This window comes from Cinclus cinclus, chromosome Z (assembly GCF_963662255.1).
Source record: "Cinclus cinclus chromosome Z, bCinCin1.1, whole genome shotgun sequence".
Classification (NCBI taxonomy): domain Eukaryota; kingdom Metazoa; phylum Chordata; class Aves; order Passeriformes; family Cinclidae; genus Cinclus; species Cinclus cinclus.
This window is the reverse complement of record NC_085084.1, coordinates 68,709,540-68,728,597: the sequence shown is the minus strand read 5'-3', so window position 1 is coordinate 68,728,597 and position 19,058 is coordinate 68,709,540. Positions and strand designations below refer to the sequence as shown.

The 19,058-nt window shown below is 36.2% G+C and overlaps 1 protein-coding gene across 1 annotated transcript in view; it reads right to left on the bottom strand.

Annotated features, from left to right (window-relative positions):
* Window positions 1-19,058, bottom strand: part of ARL15 (ADP ribosylation factor like GTPase 15) — a 223,683-nt gene that overhangs the window by 130,291 nt on the left and 74,334 nt on the right. Inside the window, exons 2-4 of the mRNA XM_062513250.1 lie at window positions 16,604-16,748; window positions 13,753-13,812; window positions 1,546-1,754 (exon numbers count right to left, since the gene is read on the bottom strand). Coding sequence (XP_062369234.1) covers window positions 1,546-1,754; window positions 13,753-13,812; window positions 16,604-16,748 — 414 coding nt within the window. The remainder of the gene's footprint in view (window positions 1-1,545; window positions 1,755-13,752; window positions 13,813-16,603; window positions 16,749-19,058) is intronic.

Sequence of the window (19,058 nt, the reverse complement as noted above, 5' to 3'; positions counted from 1 at the left end):
TTGCTGTAAAGCAAACCAACTGGCATTGCATTCATTATTAATATGGAATTGGACAAAGAACATTTCTTAAATTTTATTTGCTATCAAAAATGTCACTTAATACTGAACCAAATTTGGCAACTTTAAAAATAAAAAATATAGTAAAATAATAAATACTTAAATCATGTAAGAAACAGCCCTTCTGCTGATGAAATATGTGATCTGTGTTGCTCTAGGAAAAAGTTAAAGCCAGGGCACACAGACTATATTTGGACGATAAAATCCAAATCAGTTTTGTTCTCATGATATTGTCATTTTTTAAGTGGGAGATTTAGGACTGCATGCTTTGCTTTTATACTGTATAATAAACAGGGACAAACCTACATACCAAAATCCATATTACATTTCCTTTAAATATTCATTATTTCTTTATATGTTTGCTTTTTTATATGAACAAGATCTGGAACTTGTAGGTTCTATCCCTGCTTAATTTTTGTTTACTTTTTTATGTAACTTAATATATTTATTCCAAATTCCATTTTTTTCCTAAGAATTAATTTTCAAAGAAAAGTAACAACAATTTAAAAAAAATACTTTACTGTGCAGTCTATATAGCTGTCACAATCTCTTCTTATAAACACTGCTATACTCCAATAGTATTTACACCACTTCCTAACATACAGAAAGTTTAATTTCAGAAAAAGAAAATCTAAGAAAGAATCCACTTAAATACAAAGCAGCAATAGAGTAAAATACTGAAACAGTTTTTGCCCTGTTGCACTCACAGAACAAACAGATTTCACATACAATCTTTAAGAGGAGGAGTCCTTTAAATGACATTTATGAACAAAATGACACAACCAGATTTTAACTTCTTCCTACAATTTCAGAAGTAATTGTCAGCATTTGCTCAAATGTATCTGACATGATAGGAATGTAGACAATACAAATTTCTCAGAAACTGAAGAGCAAAAGGTACACTGAATAGAACAATTACATAATTTACGGTGTGATAACTAGAAATTAGACAAAAACATTACTCCTTGGAACAGGAAAATCAGAACCAGTTAAGGACTTCAGAACAGGAATTGCAACTCTGACTTCACATCAGTACACAGCACTTCAGAAAAAGCTTTTACATAAAAAAGACAATGTATGGCCATAACATATTGCTTTAAGCAGCTGAAAAGAATGGAGTAATGGAACAGCACAAAATTAAAACTAATAGCAAATAAAAACCCAAGCTAAACAAAAAAATCTCTGTCCCAGCAGCTTTTCATAAGAGTAGTTTTAAAAGCATCTTTTCTCCCTTAAGCAAAATATGGTGAAAGCAGAAGAACTGTTTGTATCCAAGTATTACTTGTCTGTTTTCCAGAACAACCAAGCCTGTATAGAGTGCAGTGGACTAAGTTTTTAGGGACCGCGACTGTTGCTGGTCTGTGTACTGACAGTCAAGAAGAAACTGAGGTCAGTCCCTAACCAGGATGTCAGGATAATAAGTGATCGTGGATCATTGGTGTGCAGAAAGTAAATACAAACAGGCAAGAAGCTGCCACATTAACATACCTCTTGTACTGAGCGAGCTGCTGGCTTGTCTTGGTGATTGGCCAGTATTAAAAACGGCAAAGTACATAACTGTGGATGCTGGAGAGCAGAATGCAGCTCATTCCTAGCAGTTTCTAGATCATCTTCAGAGGAGGCGCTGTCTAGTACAAATATTACCCCTTGGGATCCTTGGTAGTAACGACTCCAGTATTTCCTGATATTGTCAGCTCCTTTCAAGACAATAATGAGAACTAATTAAAACAAGAATAGTTTAACAAATATAACACTTGTAAATGAAAATAAACCCTCAACTTAGAATTAACCACATTTTTTCTCTTAATTATCATTAAAAGAATAAAATGAAAAAAAAAAAGAACACTAAAAAAATCCAACACACACCCACACCCCAATGTCAAATCAACATTGCTCAAATAAGAAAGGAAGCTGACTCAATGCAGCTTTCTTCCATTAAAGCTTCTGCTCTATTGAGTACCAGCAGAATTTCCATGCTTACAGTACCACACAGCCTAATCCTTTACCTTCTCACTCGTATATCTTGGCACTAATACCTAAATCTTGACCCATTCTTTTTCACTTTGCCCTGCAGCTCCTTGTCATAACCTGCAGCTTCTGTCATGGCAGTTGCTCATTTCTGATGAGGCTTTCTATCTCATCTCCAAACCATCAGACAACCACTTCATAATTGGGGAAAAAAGGTGTCAGGAAAGCCTATTAAAGTAATTAGATACTTAATGAGGAGAATGATGATACAATACTGAGTTGAACAGTGAATGAGGAGCTATGGTGACAACATGCAAAGGCATTCAGTTCAACTACTTTTGCTCTGTCAACCACGCTAAGGATTCTGGAAGAGCCCAACAGTAGACACATGAGTGACTGTATAGACTTATATGCCACAGTAATTTTTAGGACACAGTTCAGCAGCACTCAGCCATCTCAACAGAAGCCAAGCACTAAGGTTATCAACAGAAAGCTTTTGTCTCCCCTGGAGAGCAGCATATGCTGTAGCAATGAGGTAGGGAAAAAAAATTGTATTTGACAGCTGTCAAACTATCTAAACTATGATTTGGATATGGGCTATTCATTGTGTGTCTGGATCTGGCACTACACTCATGGGGACAAACTAAACAGTGAACAGCAGCAGCAATAGTCTAGTACAAAACTTGACATGTCTGCCAGACAGTGACTTGCAGAAATGTGCAGAAGGTACCTTTTACAGACACTTGTCTTATTTTGAGAAAGGGAAAAGTGAACTTCTGTACAAGAAACAAGAGCTGAAAATAATAAAATTCCACTTTTCAGTGAAACAAAATTGCTCAAAATTTCTGAGCAACATAATGAGATTTTAATGAAACATAATGACCGTAACATCGATGCAATATTTAAAATACTAACTTAATTTACACATTGTGCAACAAAAAAGACAGTCACTAAACAAAAGTGAAGGAAGAAATAAACATTTTGCCCCATCAAATTTAGGTACGCAACTCAAGAGTATTCAAATCTCACCTACTGGAGTTACTCTTGTCTTTTTACTAGTCACACTGGAATCCTGAACACTTGTGTTTTTTTCTGCATCTGTACCCAGCACAAGTTATCAACACAAACATATACACTTTTTCCTACAGAGAATACTGAAGTCATATCTAATAATTTTCTTTCTGCAAGAAACCTACAGAGTTGACTACTTAAAGGCAAATGGTCATGGGATTTGTTTAATCTCTCTGTTTATTTAACCAGACTCAAAATAACAATGCACAGGATGGATGTTTAATTTGTTTTATTATCAAGATCTGAAGACTAATATTATATATACAGAAGAGGGACTACATTGAAAGCTAATTCTATGTTTCTGTAGCACACAAATATCTGACAAGTGTACTTGTAAAGAATTTCATAGCATCTGTTAGATGCCCAAGTCTTTCTGAACATCTGTCTACTTCAGAACCAAGTAGAGCAAGCTGCAAGAGGGACACTATTTACATAGCCACACACAGCAGTGTTGCAGGCATCTGAAGTATCACATTACTTTAAAAACTACTGGAGAATCATTTTCTATGATCTTAAACACCAAGATCAGTTCTTTGAAGGCATTTTTTTTTCCTAGCAACATAACATCTGTCTTATTTGCTCTAAGTATCAGTCACCTACTTTTCAATCACATTTCACTGCTAGAATATGAGTCTTATCTTTGTAACCATACTCACTCTAAAAAGAAAAATTGTGGTGAACTGCAAAGCATTTGACCTCTTGTATGCAGGCACTTGGAACAAAGCAGTGCATGGATCCCTACACAGGACATTGAAGCCAGAAAAGGAGTATGCTGATTTCCTGACCTTATGGTCCCGTCTTTTTTGGTTCAGGTTCTTTAGCAGCTCAACTTTGTTCCTCCATGTCAGGTGTCCCAAAAGAACCACCACCAAAGTATAGCAGTCCTTTTCTCTCCAGCCCTGGTCTGCCACCACGGCATAGTTCTAAGAACCAACTTAAAATATCCCATGAAACTTGGTATTTTCTTTGGGATCTTCCATTACTCTAATGGCATGCCCTGAAATTGCTTACATTTCAATCCTGAGGAAATCACCTGAGGTTTAACAATAAAAATAATTTGTACTAAACAGACAAGAAAAAAGACTGAGAAAACATGCACCTTAGGGTGCCATTTCAAACCATTTTTCTGTCAATGCACTTGAAAAATAATTCTTGGCATCAATAAGCTATCAGCAGCTGGAAGTCACAATTTCTACAAGACAAATAACCTGATATTCTTTTGCCTTAACTCTTCATATCCACAGAACAGAATCTGCTCTCAGCTTCTTCCCTCAGAGCAGTGGAGTGGAGTTATCCTGGACAGGAAACACTTGCCTAGGAATGGTGTTTCAGCCATTCACACTTTGTGGCATGACAAATACAGCTTTAGAAAGCAAGCAGTTGTTTTTAGGTGCAGTTCAACAAAACTATCTTGCTATTTTTTTCATCTATTCCAAAGGTTTCAAAGACAGGAAGCTTCAAAGTCTGAGGTCTTTGGAAATCCAGAATATAATGTGTACCTATTAGACATGCTTAGGCTATCAGAAGACTGAAGTGATAAAAGCAGGAATTTAACTTAACAAGTACCCAAAACATCCCATCAAACAATAGTAACACATAGAATAAGCACTTTGGTTTGTCAGCCTCTCCAACCAATTACCTGACTAAACTAAGATTTAAAAAAAAAAAAAAAAGGGAAAAAAAATCTCTAAAACCTCAGAAAAAAACATAATTCACATTAGACCTAAGGAACATGCTATGTGACAGGCTCACTAAAACGTGACATCCAGGGTAGCAGCTTCCTCAAACACAAGAAGAACCACTGAACCACTACTTATGGCTAAGCTTATGATTTGCTTCCCTCAGCAATGAAGGAACTTATAGGAGTGGGTGGAGTCCTGTGATGTGTCTAAAACATGCAATTTACAAATAAACTAAAGGGGGAAAAAAATCCACCAAAATCCAAACTGCAATACAATCACACCCCTTATTTGAAAAGAAAAAAATATTATTCAATCAAATAATAGGCTTGAATTACTTTTTAACAGGAAAAAAGCCCAAACCTCTCCTTACAGAAAAATGACAGGATGCTGCAATTAAAAACCCCAACCATTTAGCATTACTACAGGACAGGTTTACTCAACTAACTGTAAATTTAATTGCCTTCATTTAAATATCATATAAATATTTTTTTCTTTATCATCAGTCAAAGGAACAGTGTGCCCATATTAACATTGTTAATTATTTGTATCAGTGCTAACAGTACCCCTGTGGAGCTGGGAGGAAGATTTTGAGTTATGTGCAGTTTAAAATGCACCTGAACCAGTACACAATAGTACACACTCCTGTAAATATTATGCAAAACACAGAGCTGCAAATCTTCCTTTCAGCTATGAATACTTCTATTTACATCTTCATTCACAGTGGCCATTTAAGGCTACCTTAAATTCCCTCCTTTTCAGTACTTTCAGGAGAGCAGAACATAGCATTACAGAAAAAAAAATCACTGAAAGAAATTTACACGTCAAAGTTTTTACTTGTCAGACCTGCAGCAACTCTCTGTCAAGAGCACAGTGAATGTCACAGAGCCCTTGCTCCAAAACTGACTAGTCTGCAAATGAAAGCTCTTGTTAATCTCATAATACATCACAGATCTGAAGAAGTTATAATCTCAAATAGAGGGGAAAACTTTGCTTTCCCTTCATCAAAAACAGTTAACTTGGGGACACAAGAGAATGCAGGCTGCAAACAGCTTTTCTACCACTTCAAATATATCACCCACTCACCTACCTACTCTGAAAGTTTTACAGTTAATTAAAATATTATATAAATCATTCCTCTACTGATATTAAACAGAACATTTCTAAAAAGCATAAAGGTAAAAAAAGCCAAGGACTCTGCCACAAAATATTTTTGTTTGCAATACTGGCCTCTGAGTGGGGGAGAAAGAAAGAAGGGAAGGGACCATTTTTATCCATGCTTGCAAAATTTGTAAATATAGCCCAGTTTCTCACCCCAAGAAAACCTTTGGAAATACATGTTTTAAATTTATGTAGGGTTTATACCTTCATTTCAAATCATATCCTCACTAGTAAAACTGATGTATTTTCCTGAGTAGTCAAGATGCCTGAAACCTTAGAAATCTTAATTGTTCAAGAGATGTGGCTGCTCCTTATCTGTCTTGGGCAGATTTCTCAGTATTCCACCCCTGAATAAATCCCATATACAGTTTTTGGTTTTGGTGGTGGTGGGTTTTGGGTTTTCTACATGTTTTTTGTACTCTATTATTACAGGCAAATTTATAAATCCTGTATAAGATAACCTGCTATGAATGTGCATGGAATGTGTCCCATCTGAAAGAGACATCCACACAGAGATACAAAATGTTTTCACGAGTGTAATGTCCGTTATCATTCTATAGCTACTTTGCATGGCTACTGCAAAAACACAGATGCTAAACCAAAACCTTCTCCATTTTCAAAAGTCCCAGGACTTCTGCTTACTATGGTCTAAGACAAAGTGATCACAGCCTACTTCCTCTAGGTTTTCAGGCAGTGCACTCCTGCAATGCACAAAACACAGCAGCATGAAATTGACACTTTTTCCCCAGAAAAAGGAATATTTTGAGATAGCTAAATCAGCTAAGTTCACTGCAGCAATTCAAATACAGAATGAGAAACAGCATAGACGGAAAAAAAAGAAGATAAAAAATGTTGAAAAAAATTTCTGCCTTTTTATTTAAAACATACAAAATCAGAAACGCATATAATTTTATGGTACTTTATTTTTCTTATCAAACTAAAGTTTATAGAAAGCATCTCTGTCATCTCTTGTCTGCCTTCCAGGCTTTCCCAGTGAGATTAATCTGGTAGTCAAGCCTTCAGTATTTTCCCGTTAGCTAACTTAAGTGCTGTTTCCAACTTTGAATCTCCACCTTACTCTGATATTCAAACCCTGAACAACATTCAGGTTTCAAGCACTTCGAAGTTTCAAAAACATTATACTTATACTTGCCTGTAGAAAGTTAGTTTTATCTACCTGGATGGGTGTATTATACTACCATGTCAAAATAAAACTTGCAATTTGAAACAAATATCTCCTGTTCTACTCAAGAATATAAAATTCACTATAAAGTTCATTTTAAAAATTAAAAATTAATTTAAAATAAAGAGAAGGGTATGTGTGCCCTGCAATATGCTTTAATATCTATTTAGGCCCAATATCTAAAGATTTAATAGTTTGCAGCAGGTGGCACAGACAGCCATTCTTCACCTATTTTTTTTAAACAATTTTGTTTTGTTTTGTTTTTTGTTGTTTTTTTTTTAATTCACACACAGTATGCCCTCTAGAGCTAGCAAAGACTTGCTGGCAACAAAATAACCTGTATCTGTATCAATCCCCCACATCTGCTAGAGGACTCTAAGACAGCCAGGGTCTCAGAAGCAGAGGCACAACTCCACAGTAAGACTACTGCCAGCACCCAGCAAAATTCAAATATACCCTCCCCTGAGCTGCAGTCACTGCTTTGATAACAGTGCAGCTAACCTCAAATAAAGTTCAAAATACATCTTTATGGCACTCAAACTAGTAGGCATACAAAAAGAAGCATCAAGTCTACCACAGCTGTGTATTTCTGTTTAGCCTTTTTCCTAATTGGCCCACAGAAGTTTAAAGGTTTAGCTGTGTAGAATCAAAGATAAAACTTTTTTCTTTCATTTTTTCTGGGTGGGGGGATGTTCCTAAAAGATTTGTATCATTTCTGGTGCTTAACTAAGCTGCTAGACTCCATCCTTTGATCCTGCTTGCAGAAAACGAAATTGCAAGCCCAAGAGAGACAGACTTTTAAAGAAACCAAATGTTCTGCTTTTCTCTCCATGAAATATCTCAAAAACAAAAACAACCAGCCCCCACCCACAAAAAGCTTAACTAGGAAATTCTGTATTTTGCTTATCCTATTTACACAGCTGTGACAGACATTGCTTGCATGGTTCCTACTCACAGCGAGAAAACTGCACGTTTTCACACTGTAAAAACTAATTGTAGCAAAAGCACAATGTTTCCAAGTAACAGTGGTAAGATCACTATGCTGAATTAGAGATTTCTCAGACTCACATTAGACATCCATAAGCAGGTGTAAATGATCTTTCTTATCTATGAAAAGAGGAAACTATGTGACAGAGCCTGGGTTTAGGCACCATTTGAACAGCAGACTGAGCATGATTGATAGCAAACAGCTCTAACTTTAATGCTTTTGGAAGTGGAATGGCTCTGGGAGACTCACAGCATGGACAGCTCAACAGGGTCATCTAAAAATTTCATCTGCTAAGACATTCTGTAAACTGTTTCATGCAGCTATGTCACAGATGGCATTGCATGTACTCCACAACCAGATTTTGTAGAGGTGTCAAGTGCCTTTTAGTCAAGTACAGTATGGAGATTTTATTGCTTTGTGTTAGCTCATCCCTGTGTAGATGACTTAGACTGGCATTTACTTGTGGGATCAGTTTTCTCATGACTAACTTGATGAAATGTTAGCTGCTCTATGTTGCTAGAAGGATGTTCAGTACTCTACCTCCACAGAGCAAAGAAAGAGAGAAATTTCCCAAAAATATTTAAACTTTAAATTCTAATGAATAGAGCAACATTATTTTCTCCCATGTCCACCATTTTTTTCACCAGGCAGATACTACTTGACAACTATTGCTGTCTTCTACAGAATTTCCTATTTTCCATTCAGCTTGGACTGCACAACAATATGACTTCTCCTCCTACTTTCTTTTCTGATGCTCTTTAATTCCAAATTAAGGCAAAATGTGCGTGCTTTGTTTAACCAAACCTATTTAAAGCTATTTGTTCTCAAGCTGTCACCTAGATAATTAATTTAGCTGGCCTAAGAATGTGAATTTATGGCTTCGGTAATCAAGCTTAAGAAGTAACCGAACTGGGGAGGGAAGTTCTCATCTCTTATCCTGGGCAAGCTCAACCAGCGGAAGACAAGAGCATTCCTGATATTAACCACTCCACTCTTGCTAAGCACTTAACAAATTTTTGTCTTAACTGAATTTTCTAATATGACTATACAACATGTACTTCCATGTTTGAGAAAATGGCTTTAGGGTGTATCACAAAACCTAACACAAACATGTGAAGATATATTACAATAAATAAAGAGTACTAAATAATTATTAAACCCTATATCATGCTGTTAGTACTTTTAAACTTTGCAAGAAGAAGAGCTGCTCACATCCAGAATAATTATTTTAAATGTGATATGGCTCATTATTTGGCATCTGACTTGTAGTTTCTAAGCCTGCTTTTACAAGACACCAAACTTAATTATTAAACAACTTATTCTAAAAAGACAACTGGAGATTCTTAGTTGACTACCAGGATGGACCTTAAATCTTTATATAGGAGTGAATAAATATCTAAACCACAACAAACATCTAAACCACAACTTTATATTCTGTTTCGACAGCATTACAATTGCAAATGACTTCAAAAATAAAAGAAGATAATAAAAAATGGTGCTTTCTGCCACTGCATCTCCAGATAGAATCAAAGAAAAAGCTTCCTATTGCCTTTACATCTCCATTATCTATCTTGAGAACTAACCTCAGCATTCAGCATACCAAACATTTTTCAGAAAAACATTGTAAGGATCTTCTGAACAACAAACATTAACATGCTCTTTACTTTTACAGTCTTCTCCCACTCTTCTCTGTGTTTATCATACACAATGTCATCCTTAGTTCCCACAAAATATTACTGCACCATAAGACTAAATCATCACGACTGTAGTTTCTTTCCATATCATTACTCAACTGAGACACATAATAAAGACAGGTGTTTTCAACTGTCCTGGTAATAGTGCATTCTGAAAGAATATGGACTAGGGCATGGCACATCTCCATGACAACTTAAATTATACCTACTGTTTCATAGACCAATTTTTTGGGGGGAAATGGCAATTGTTTAGCTTCTTGGGGATAAGGAAGAGATTATTGGTACAGCAAAAGAGCAACTAAGAGAACAGGCAGTTCATCTCAGTCAGCAAATGAAGCAAGACTTACTTTTCAAGTAATTTAAGAAAGTCTAACGTTAGATTTGAAAGCTCTCTACATATTCTTACTTTTTCAGGATCGAATTCAAAGTTTTTAAACAAAACATTTACCATTTATCAAATTGGATAAACTCTTTGTTTTCTGATAGGACTGCAAGTTCCTGTCTTAGGAAATGAAAACAATTTTAAAAAATCAACAGAAATTGGGTTCTATTTTTAATATTCTAGAATCATGTATTTCAAAGAAAAACTTCTGCAAAGAGAGCACAACAAACTTTGTTCCCTATCCCTAAACATTAAAGGAGGATGAAGAGAAAATCAGTCCTTGAATAGATTAAAGAAGAGAGACTATGTTCTGCATATTTTGCCTGAAAATTTACTATATCTGTAGAAATGAAGAAATAAAACCTGGCTTCATTATCAGCTTTGGAGACAACCAGCACAGTAAAAACTAGCACCATCTTTGACCTCAAGGAAGATTACTAATTCAGTGAAACAGAAAGGATACTACACAGTCATCATCTGTTTCACATAAATGCTTGGCTGCTGAATATAAAAAACTTCAGCAGTGTAACTTCTGCTGTGTTTTAAATACTGGCTGTTAGTATGTTACTGCATGATGACATATGAAGATTTCTGTTACCTAAAAAAGCAAAGCAACAAAACCATATAGAACCATATTAAAATCATATAGAAGAACTTCTCTATGAAAATAACATGTAACAACAGGCAGTGGTTGTTAAGAAAAGATGCCTTCCTTCAAGTTTCCGAGATCAAATGTCTGGACAAGACCTCCACAGTACCGTAAAGAGAAATTATATAACAACAGCACAACAACAAAAGGCAAAACACAGGAGTAAGACAAAAAAACTCCACCAGTCAGGCAAAACATGGGCTTCTCTTCAACATCAGAAGCAGAAATTCCAAAATAAAGTTTAACAGTGATATCTTGTGACAAATGTAAAATATTTTGGGTTTTTTTCATATAGGGGCAAGAGAAACTATGCCTACTTCAGGTTTTACCCTCATCAAACAGGAACACATTTCTCAGCTAAAAGGTTAAATGCTGACTAGAGTATCACAGAATGATTTAGGTTGAAAAAGACCTCTAAGACCATCAAGTGCAACCTCTGACCTATCACCACCTTGTAAACTAGATCATGGCACTAAGGGCCATGTCCAGTCATTTGTTGAACACATCCAGGGATGGTAACTCCCTCAGCGGTCATTCCAATGTTTAACAACTGTTTTCATGAAGAAATTCTTCCTGAGGTCCAACCTGAACCTTTGTTGGTGCATCTTGAAGCCATGTCCTCTCATCCTGCTACCGGTTGACAGGAAGAAGAGAATGATCCCCACTGGCCACACCATCCTTCCAGGCAGCTGCAGAGAGTGATAAGGTCACCCCTGATCCTCCTTTTCCCCAGGACAAACACCCCCAGCTCCCTCAGCTGCTCCTCACAGCACTGGTGCTCCAGAGCCTGCCCCAGCTCCATTGCCCTTCTCTGGACTCACTCCAGCCCCTCAGTGTCTTTCTTGCACTGAGGGCCCAGAACTGGACACAGCACTCGAGCTGTGGCCTCAGCAGTGCCCAGCACAGGGGGACAATCCCTGCCCTGCTCCTGCTGCCCACACTATTGCTGATCCAGCCCAGGATGCCATTGGCCTTCTTGGCCACCTGGGCACAGCCTGGCTCCTCTTCAGCTGCTGTCACCAGCACCCCCAGGTCCTTTCCAGCCACTCTGTGCCAGCCTGTGGCACTGCCTGGGGTTGTTGTGGCCCAAGGGCAGGACCCGGCACTGGGCCTTGTTGAACCTCACACCATTGGCCTCAGCCATGATCCAGCCTGTCCACATCCCTCTGCAGAGCCTTCCTGCCCTCCAGAAGATCAACACTCCCACCCAACTCAGTGCCATCTGCAAACTGAGAATGCACTTGATCCCTTTGTCTGTACCATTAATAAAGCTATTGAACAAAACTGGTACCCATACTATATCCATAATACCCATAACAAATCCAGGGGAACAACGCTAGTGACTACCAACTTTTGGAACAAAACAAACTTTTAGAAGCTTTTGCTCTCTTACATAGACAATTAAAAGGTTAACAGAACTAGCATTTTTCTGCAATATTTCATATAAGAAATCAGATTACATAATTTTTAAACACAGACATGGAAACACCCATAGTCAAAGGAAAAAGGAAGTAAAAGGTGTAGTAAAAAATTCTGACAATCCTTCCATCTTTGAGAAGAGATAAATGGATGAAAACAACAATTCAAGTATTCTGGATTACTCCTCATTATAAGCCAGAACTCTCCACTAAGATAATATTTCTCAAAATACACATATCTGCATAAAAGCTGTATGATCAGAAAAGGTTAAGAGACCTTAAGAAGGATCTGCTACAGAATACACAGATTCAGTTCTTGATAAAAAACTGTATCTACCTACATTAATTATGTATTTCATATAGCTTAGGTAGCAGAACATACAAACTAGACTGCAAATGACTCACCCTATTTAAAAAAAAAAAAATCCAAAAAGTGACCTTATAACTAAGTGCCCATAATGCACATAACACATTCAAGCAGTATCTACGCAATCCCTGAGGAGTGGTCCCTTTATGAAAGAAAATATACTGGGTTTGGGTTTTGTTTACAGAATGCATGCTCAAGCAGGAATATGTATGTTTAAATCCATGGACCAGAGCTTATTTCAAAGCATTCTTTCTTGAAACAAGTTCAGGTAAGGCAACTACCATGCAACTAGACCACCTGAAACTTTCCTCAAGAACCAAGTCAAATTCTACCCCAGATCATTTAAGAGGGGTTACAAGCTTGCTGAAAAAAATATAATAAATATCCTCAATATTAAATATACTATATTTACATGAATAATAAAGAAGATATACAGAAAATCTAGAATATTAAGATCTAAGTAGGCTTTAAATCAGAAGAACATAACACTCCACAAGAACTCTCACCAGGAGAGCATTTTCTTGCTTATAACAAACAACCTCACTTGAGACTAAGAGTCAGAACTGGGAGCCAAATAGGTTGTCTGTACACAGAAAACTTTTTTAAAGTCCTATAACCATAAAACAGCCATTGCTCCAGAATCCAATAAATGCAACAAGAGAACAGTTCTCAAACAATATAACTCATTAAAAGTTGGCTGCATTTGCAACACTTTCAGTGGTGCAGTAAATATATTGGTTTTGACAAATGTTCACATAGTTACCTGAGCCAGTTCTCTTAAGTGAAAGTTTATACATAAAATAAACACAAGGAACATACACTTCCTTGAGTTGCCACATGAGCCATACTAAAATTACAATTCAGTTTGTATTTCTGTATAACTTAACCACTGCAATACAAGAAATTACATTAAGGAGATACACCACATGCCTTACACTCCTCCTGCTTTTTACCCATTGTTTGTTGAGATCAGGATTTGTACAGCTTTCCTCAGCTTTATCTGCTGTGATTTTTAACTACAGCTGTACCAATTTGTCATTTTTAAATTTAAAATAACTAACAATTTAAAACAACTGACAGTTATGATGAGATTTAGACACTGCATGTTTTATGAACAAAGGAATAAATACCATACCTCCAAGTTCTTTTACGTTCAAAATTGCATTTTGGAATGGCACTGCTTTTATACTAAAACCTAAGAAAGAAATAAAGAGCATTAGTAAGCTATTTGTTAAAGCAGCCATTTGAAATCAATTACATATATTAAAAAAAACCCAATTTTTCCATTAAGAACCAGGATTTAGCCTGACAACTTCTATTTCAATGTGTTTAAAAAGTCAGTTATAAGGAGATGGGGAGGGGGTAAGAGGTGGAGGAGTGCCATGGAGTTGGACAAGAATAAATCAGGATAAGCAATGCAATTTTCAATTATAAGTACCTGGCACACAAGATTTAGCACAAAACTTCCATCCAGACCCATCTACCAGAATATACTTCTAGAAAATCATCTTTTACTGCATCTGGAGCTAAAGTGGATAATTCAGCCTACCAATAATACGAGGTGATCATACTGCAAGTTTTAGGAGACATTAAAGACAACACGCAATTCAAATCACTGTATTCTTCATGTATTTATTTAAACTGCACAGGTTTTGGTTGCACCTGGGCTATTAATCCTTTCTATAAATGTTATTGACTGAAAGATCCTTCTACAGACTTTAGATGGATGTATTAAAATGGTCATAAGCACACTGGAAACATCTCTGAATCCTCTATTTGTCAGATTTTCACTTAAAACTGAAATAAAAATTAAAAAACTAACCAAACAAAAAAACACCACCAAAATGTGGCCCTTAATTGAAAATGCAAGCAGACAAGAGAAAGGGAATGTGAAATGCTCCCAGCCATATTAATGTATTATTATACACTAAATTTTGCATGTTCACTGCATACATATATATAAGTGTACTTAATGCCTTACAAAGGAAAAATTGTCTGCTCTTTCATCAAAAAATATCCCAACAGATATTAAATTTATTTCCATCTAGCACAAGCAGATTCAACATAATTACATATCTGTGAACTGAGTAAAGAAGTTTTGAGAAAATGTGTTCCACTTCACATTTATTAGCTACCATTAACAGAAACAAGATGTTTCTTCTCTCTGGTTAGACCAATAAGATGTTACAGTACTCCTACTAAGGTCAGTGCTAGATGCAGTAGAAGAAAGTACAAGAAAATCTCAAGGAAACAATTATGAAATATTTTGAAGATTGTTGTCTTAAAAGAAATCCTAACTCTTCATAGAAAAAGGAAAAAATGGAATGGACCTGAGTGGCATTGATGAAAAAAACAAAACACATGTTTGAAAGCTGAGTGGAGAAGTTGTCACATTGTATTCTTAGATTCTCCACAATATTGTCTGATGTGCCACATTTAAGAAGATTTATTATAAGCTGAATACTCTAGATGTGCATCATTTTGGTATGCCTATCTAGTTGCTTTTCCTTCCTCAAGTTGTCTAATCATATAATGGTATTTTACTGCATTTCTATAGAAAAATAAAATCAATTTAATTTTTAATTAATGGTATTTTCATTAATTCCTCTGATATGCTTCAATTTATATTGCTGTTACTATTCCTTTCAGGGTCTAAAGTGTTAAAGTATAATTTTTTTCTAATTTCTAATGAGAGATAAAGCTCAAGAGATGGATTTTTTTTAAAGGCTCATTATTGTACACTTTCCTTTAAACTTCTTGAATTAGTCACCTTCTCACAACGAACTATCAGATCTCTCTAACATTGCCAGTAACACCACTGTAGGGGCCACAGGTTAATTATTCACAGATTAATAAAAACGCTATTTTCTTGTACCTGTTCTACATTTTACTTACACTTGTATTAAATGATCTTATGTTCTCGTAAATTAAGAAAACCTACACTGAAAACCAGTTAGGGTTGCTAAAGTACAACCATGAAATTCAAGCCCATGAGCCACAGCTACAGTACAAAGTCATGTAACTGTAAACACAAGGTACTTGCACAACACCTAGTATCAGTTTCAACAGCAAATCAACCTTAACAATTGCTGCAGCCACTGAACTAGATTTATTCAACCCCCATGACCTAATCTGTCCTCTTTCTGCACTTGCAAGCCAGGTATTCCCTCTTCTTACTTCACATGCTTGTTTCTATTTTTTCTGGTACTGTTTTGTTCTTGGTTTGATTTTTGTTAGTTGCTTGGTTTTGTTTTGGGGATTTTTCAATCAAAACATGCTTTTCAGTATTAGGCATTCTGGTTCACCATTATCAAGATGCCTATTCAAATTTTTTGGACTTAAGATACCTCTTATTTGTGGTTGTACTATCTGTATTATGTATCTTCTTATTACCACTGAAACTTTCTGCAAAGTGATTCTTCAATTACAATCTGTCCTTACAATATAAACATGCCTGTTGCTCATCTAAAAATCTGGGATTATCACCAAAAAAACATATTTCCATTGCATTTATTCTTTTGGTTGCTAGCATATACCACAAGACAGCAAGGATCAAATATGTACAGAAATAAATCCCAATTTAAGTTTCAGAGCATCACTGTCCTATTCTATTTTACAGCATGTTCTCCTCCTTTCTCTCCAATATATACTGAGACTGTTTAAAAAATTGAAGTAAAGAAGAAAGAAACATTTTAATGTGTGTCTACAGTACAGTGCTACATTATGGTTCTCCTTCCTTAGATTGCACTTGATTAGACTTCTAACATATTCTAAATTGTATGTTTTCATGAATATTCCCAAATGTATGAACAAATACTGAAAGAGTGTAGGGGTAGCTCCATTAAAAGTGATCCATAAAGTGATCCATTAGGTATTTTCAAGAGCAAGATAAGTAGACTTTAGCTCTCTACAGCTTTTGCTATGTGTTTTACGAGTCATCTTTGGGCAATATTCCAGCACACCGTGGAATAAAGGCAGAATCCTACCTGTGGTAGACACGATATTCTCCGGGCTTTCACTGCAGAGCTGAGACAGAAGACTTGTCTTGCCTGAACCAGAGAGGCCTATGCAAACCAAGTCATACTCAGGTCGTGGTGGTGGCGGTCCCTTGCAGCAAAGTGCTCTAAAACACTGCCAGGGTAAGGCAAAACAAGTAAAACAAAACAAAACAAAAAAACAAAACAAAACAAAAAGTTATTTTTCTTTTTGGGCAAATATTTATTCATTTAACCTTCTAAGAAGGAAGTTTACAAACTTAAAGGCATTGGATAGAAGCAAATTTTGATTCCAACTGATTATTTTGACTAAGTCAACAATTAATAGACTAAGACCACCTCAACTAAATCTAGAACAACTTCATAAGAGAACAAATATACATGTTATTTTCACCTAAAACCTCAAAAAGTTGGTGTGAGAAATATGACATCCAATTCCCAAGTAGAACAAAGCACTCACACCACAAGACAGGCATGTGCCCTATACAGTTTGCAGCTGATTATGCCTGAGTTTCCTTCCTGTACCAATTTCATGCAATACCTGGTGTGAGTATCAGAGCCAATCCTGAGTAGCTACTGACCAGGCTCCACCTGTCAGAGACCTTTGCTCCACTAATGTCTTTTCTGTGCTTGCTTTGTCATACATTTTAGCTCACAACAACAGCTGTTAAATGGTACAGCTTGTAAATAAATAAATAAACAAATACATCTTCCTGGACATAGATCTAGTAAAAAACAGATACATCTATCAATTTCCCTGGAGAAATATAATTAATCACAATGTAAACAAAGCTTGCTTCTCTTACACAAAGCCTACTTCAGATTTCTGCTCACTACTCTTAAACAGTTTTGCCAAAGTAGGCCAAGTTCATCCAAAAGGTTCCTTAGGCCCTCATTAAGTTCTTCAGTTCTTTGTTTATATGCAATTTAGAAACTTTTTATGCAAAAATATAAAAGCATACAATTAATTCCAAGAAAAGCTAGGAAGTTTGTATTTTATGTATAAAGCATAATTACTCTGATGCAAGGTAGACTTCCAGCACATTTACATATATATATAAATAAATAACCTTTTCCCCTGTATCTGCCACCTTTATATCAAAGGATGACATCTGCTCTAATAGGGAAGGGAAAATATGTCTGTGCAATCAGCCCTTTCTCACATATTCTGTTTTTACATAGCCTAAGCTCTTTATTTCCATCTTAACCACAAGTCTGCACTGCACTGATTGCAGGAAAAGAAATCCAGCCTTTACAACCTTAACCTAGTTTGTCTTGACAACTGCCCAGGTTTTCTCACTGAGGGCTGCTGGAGAAGCAGAGAAACTGAACTGATGTCAGTAAGGCTCTAATGCAAACAGAGGGGTCTGACCCTGTGAGGAAGTCGTCCAGTGAGAATGTGATTATAAAAGGACGGCTCACTCAACGCAGAACTTTAATTGGATTCTTTCATTGTAGATGGTAAGCTATTATACATGCTGCCAAAACAGTTTTCATTGCTCTGAAGAAGCAAAACATAAATTTGGTGAAAGCCACAAAACTACTTCAGCACCTTATAGAAGAGTGAAAGCAAATACTTTAGAAGAAGTAAGAATGTCTACAATAATATTTAAGCTGAATAAAGGCAGCAGATTTTAAAAACAGTAGCTTTGCCTCTATCAAGATTTGATTCAAAAAATTGATTTCTTTGAGAAGGTTTGCTCTTGTATGTGTCCACACGTTAAAGGAATAAACTTGCCTCCTATCTTTATTTACTGATGTTCTATTTATTTACTGGTTTATAGTTATCTCACAGGTTCTACAAAGCCACAGCACACTATTCTACTGTGATACTTAAGTGAGAAAGGTCAACTGAGTTCATTGAACAAGATAAATTCCTTTACAGAGAACTTCCACTTAATGGATATCAAGGTGAAGGCCACATAAAATCCTTCAGAGCTTGCTAGAGCTCTCGAGGCTGTGTCAGACCCTCTACAGCCACTCTTTAAAAGGATTCAATTTGTCCCTGTCATCATGGCATCTTTGAATAATCTCTTGATGTCACATTGAAAAACATATAGGAATAGATGAGCTGATGGAATTCTGTGCTCCTCTGTCCAGCCACTGTGCTGGTTCTTATGCAACCAGACACGACTTTCAAGCCCTAACATCTAATAACAAATAGTTCTGTGAAAGATAATTTCTGCTTTCAGCAGAACATATATGGAGGCTCTGTGGGTGACAGGCAGGTTTTGTGACCTTCAGGATCTCTCTATTGCAAACTCCTTAAGTCTAACTTAGTCTGGAGAATCTTTATATGCTGTGGATGAAATACATGATCAAAAATTCAAGTCAGATTGCATTTCCTAAGTAGCATATGCAGACTCACCACCCTCTCACTTATCCTCACTATTAAGCACAGTTAGGCATGAAAATTCCAGACAGATCCTTAGAAGACAAGAACATG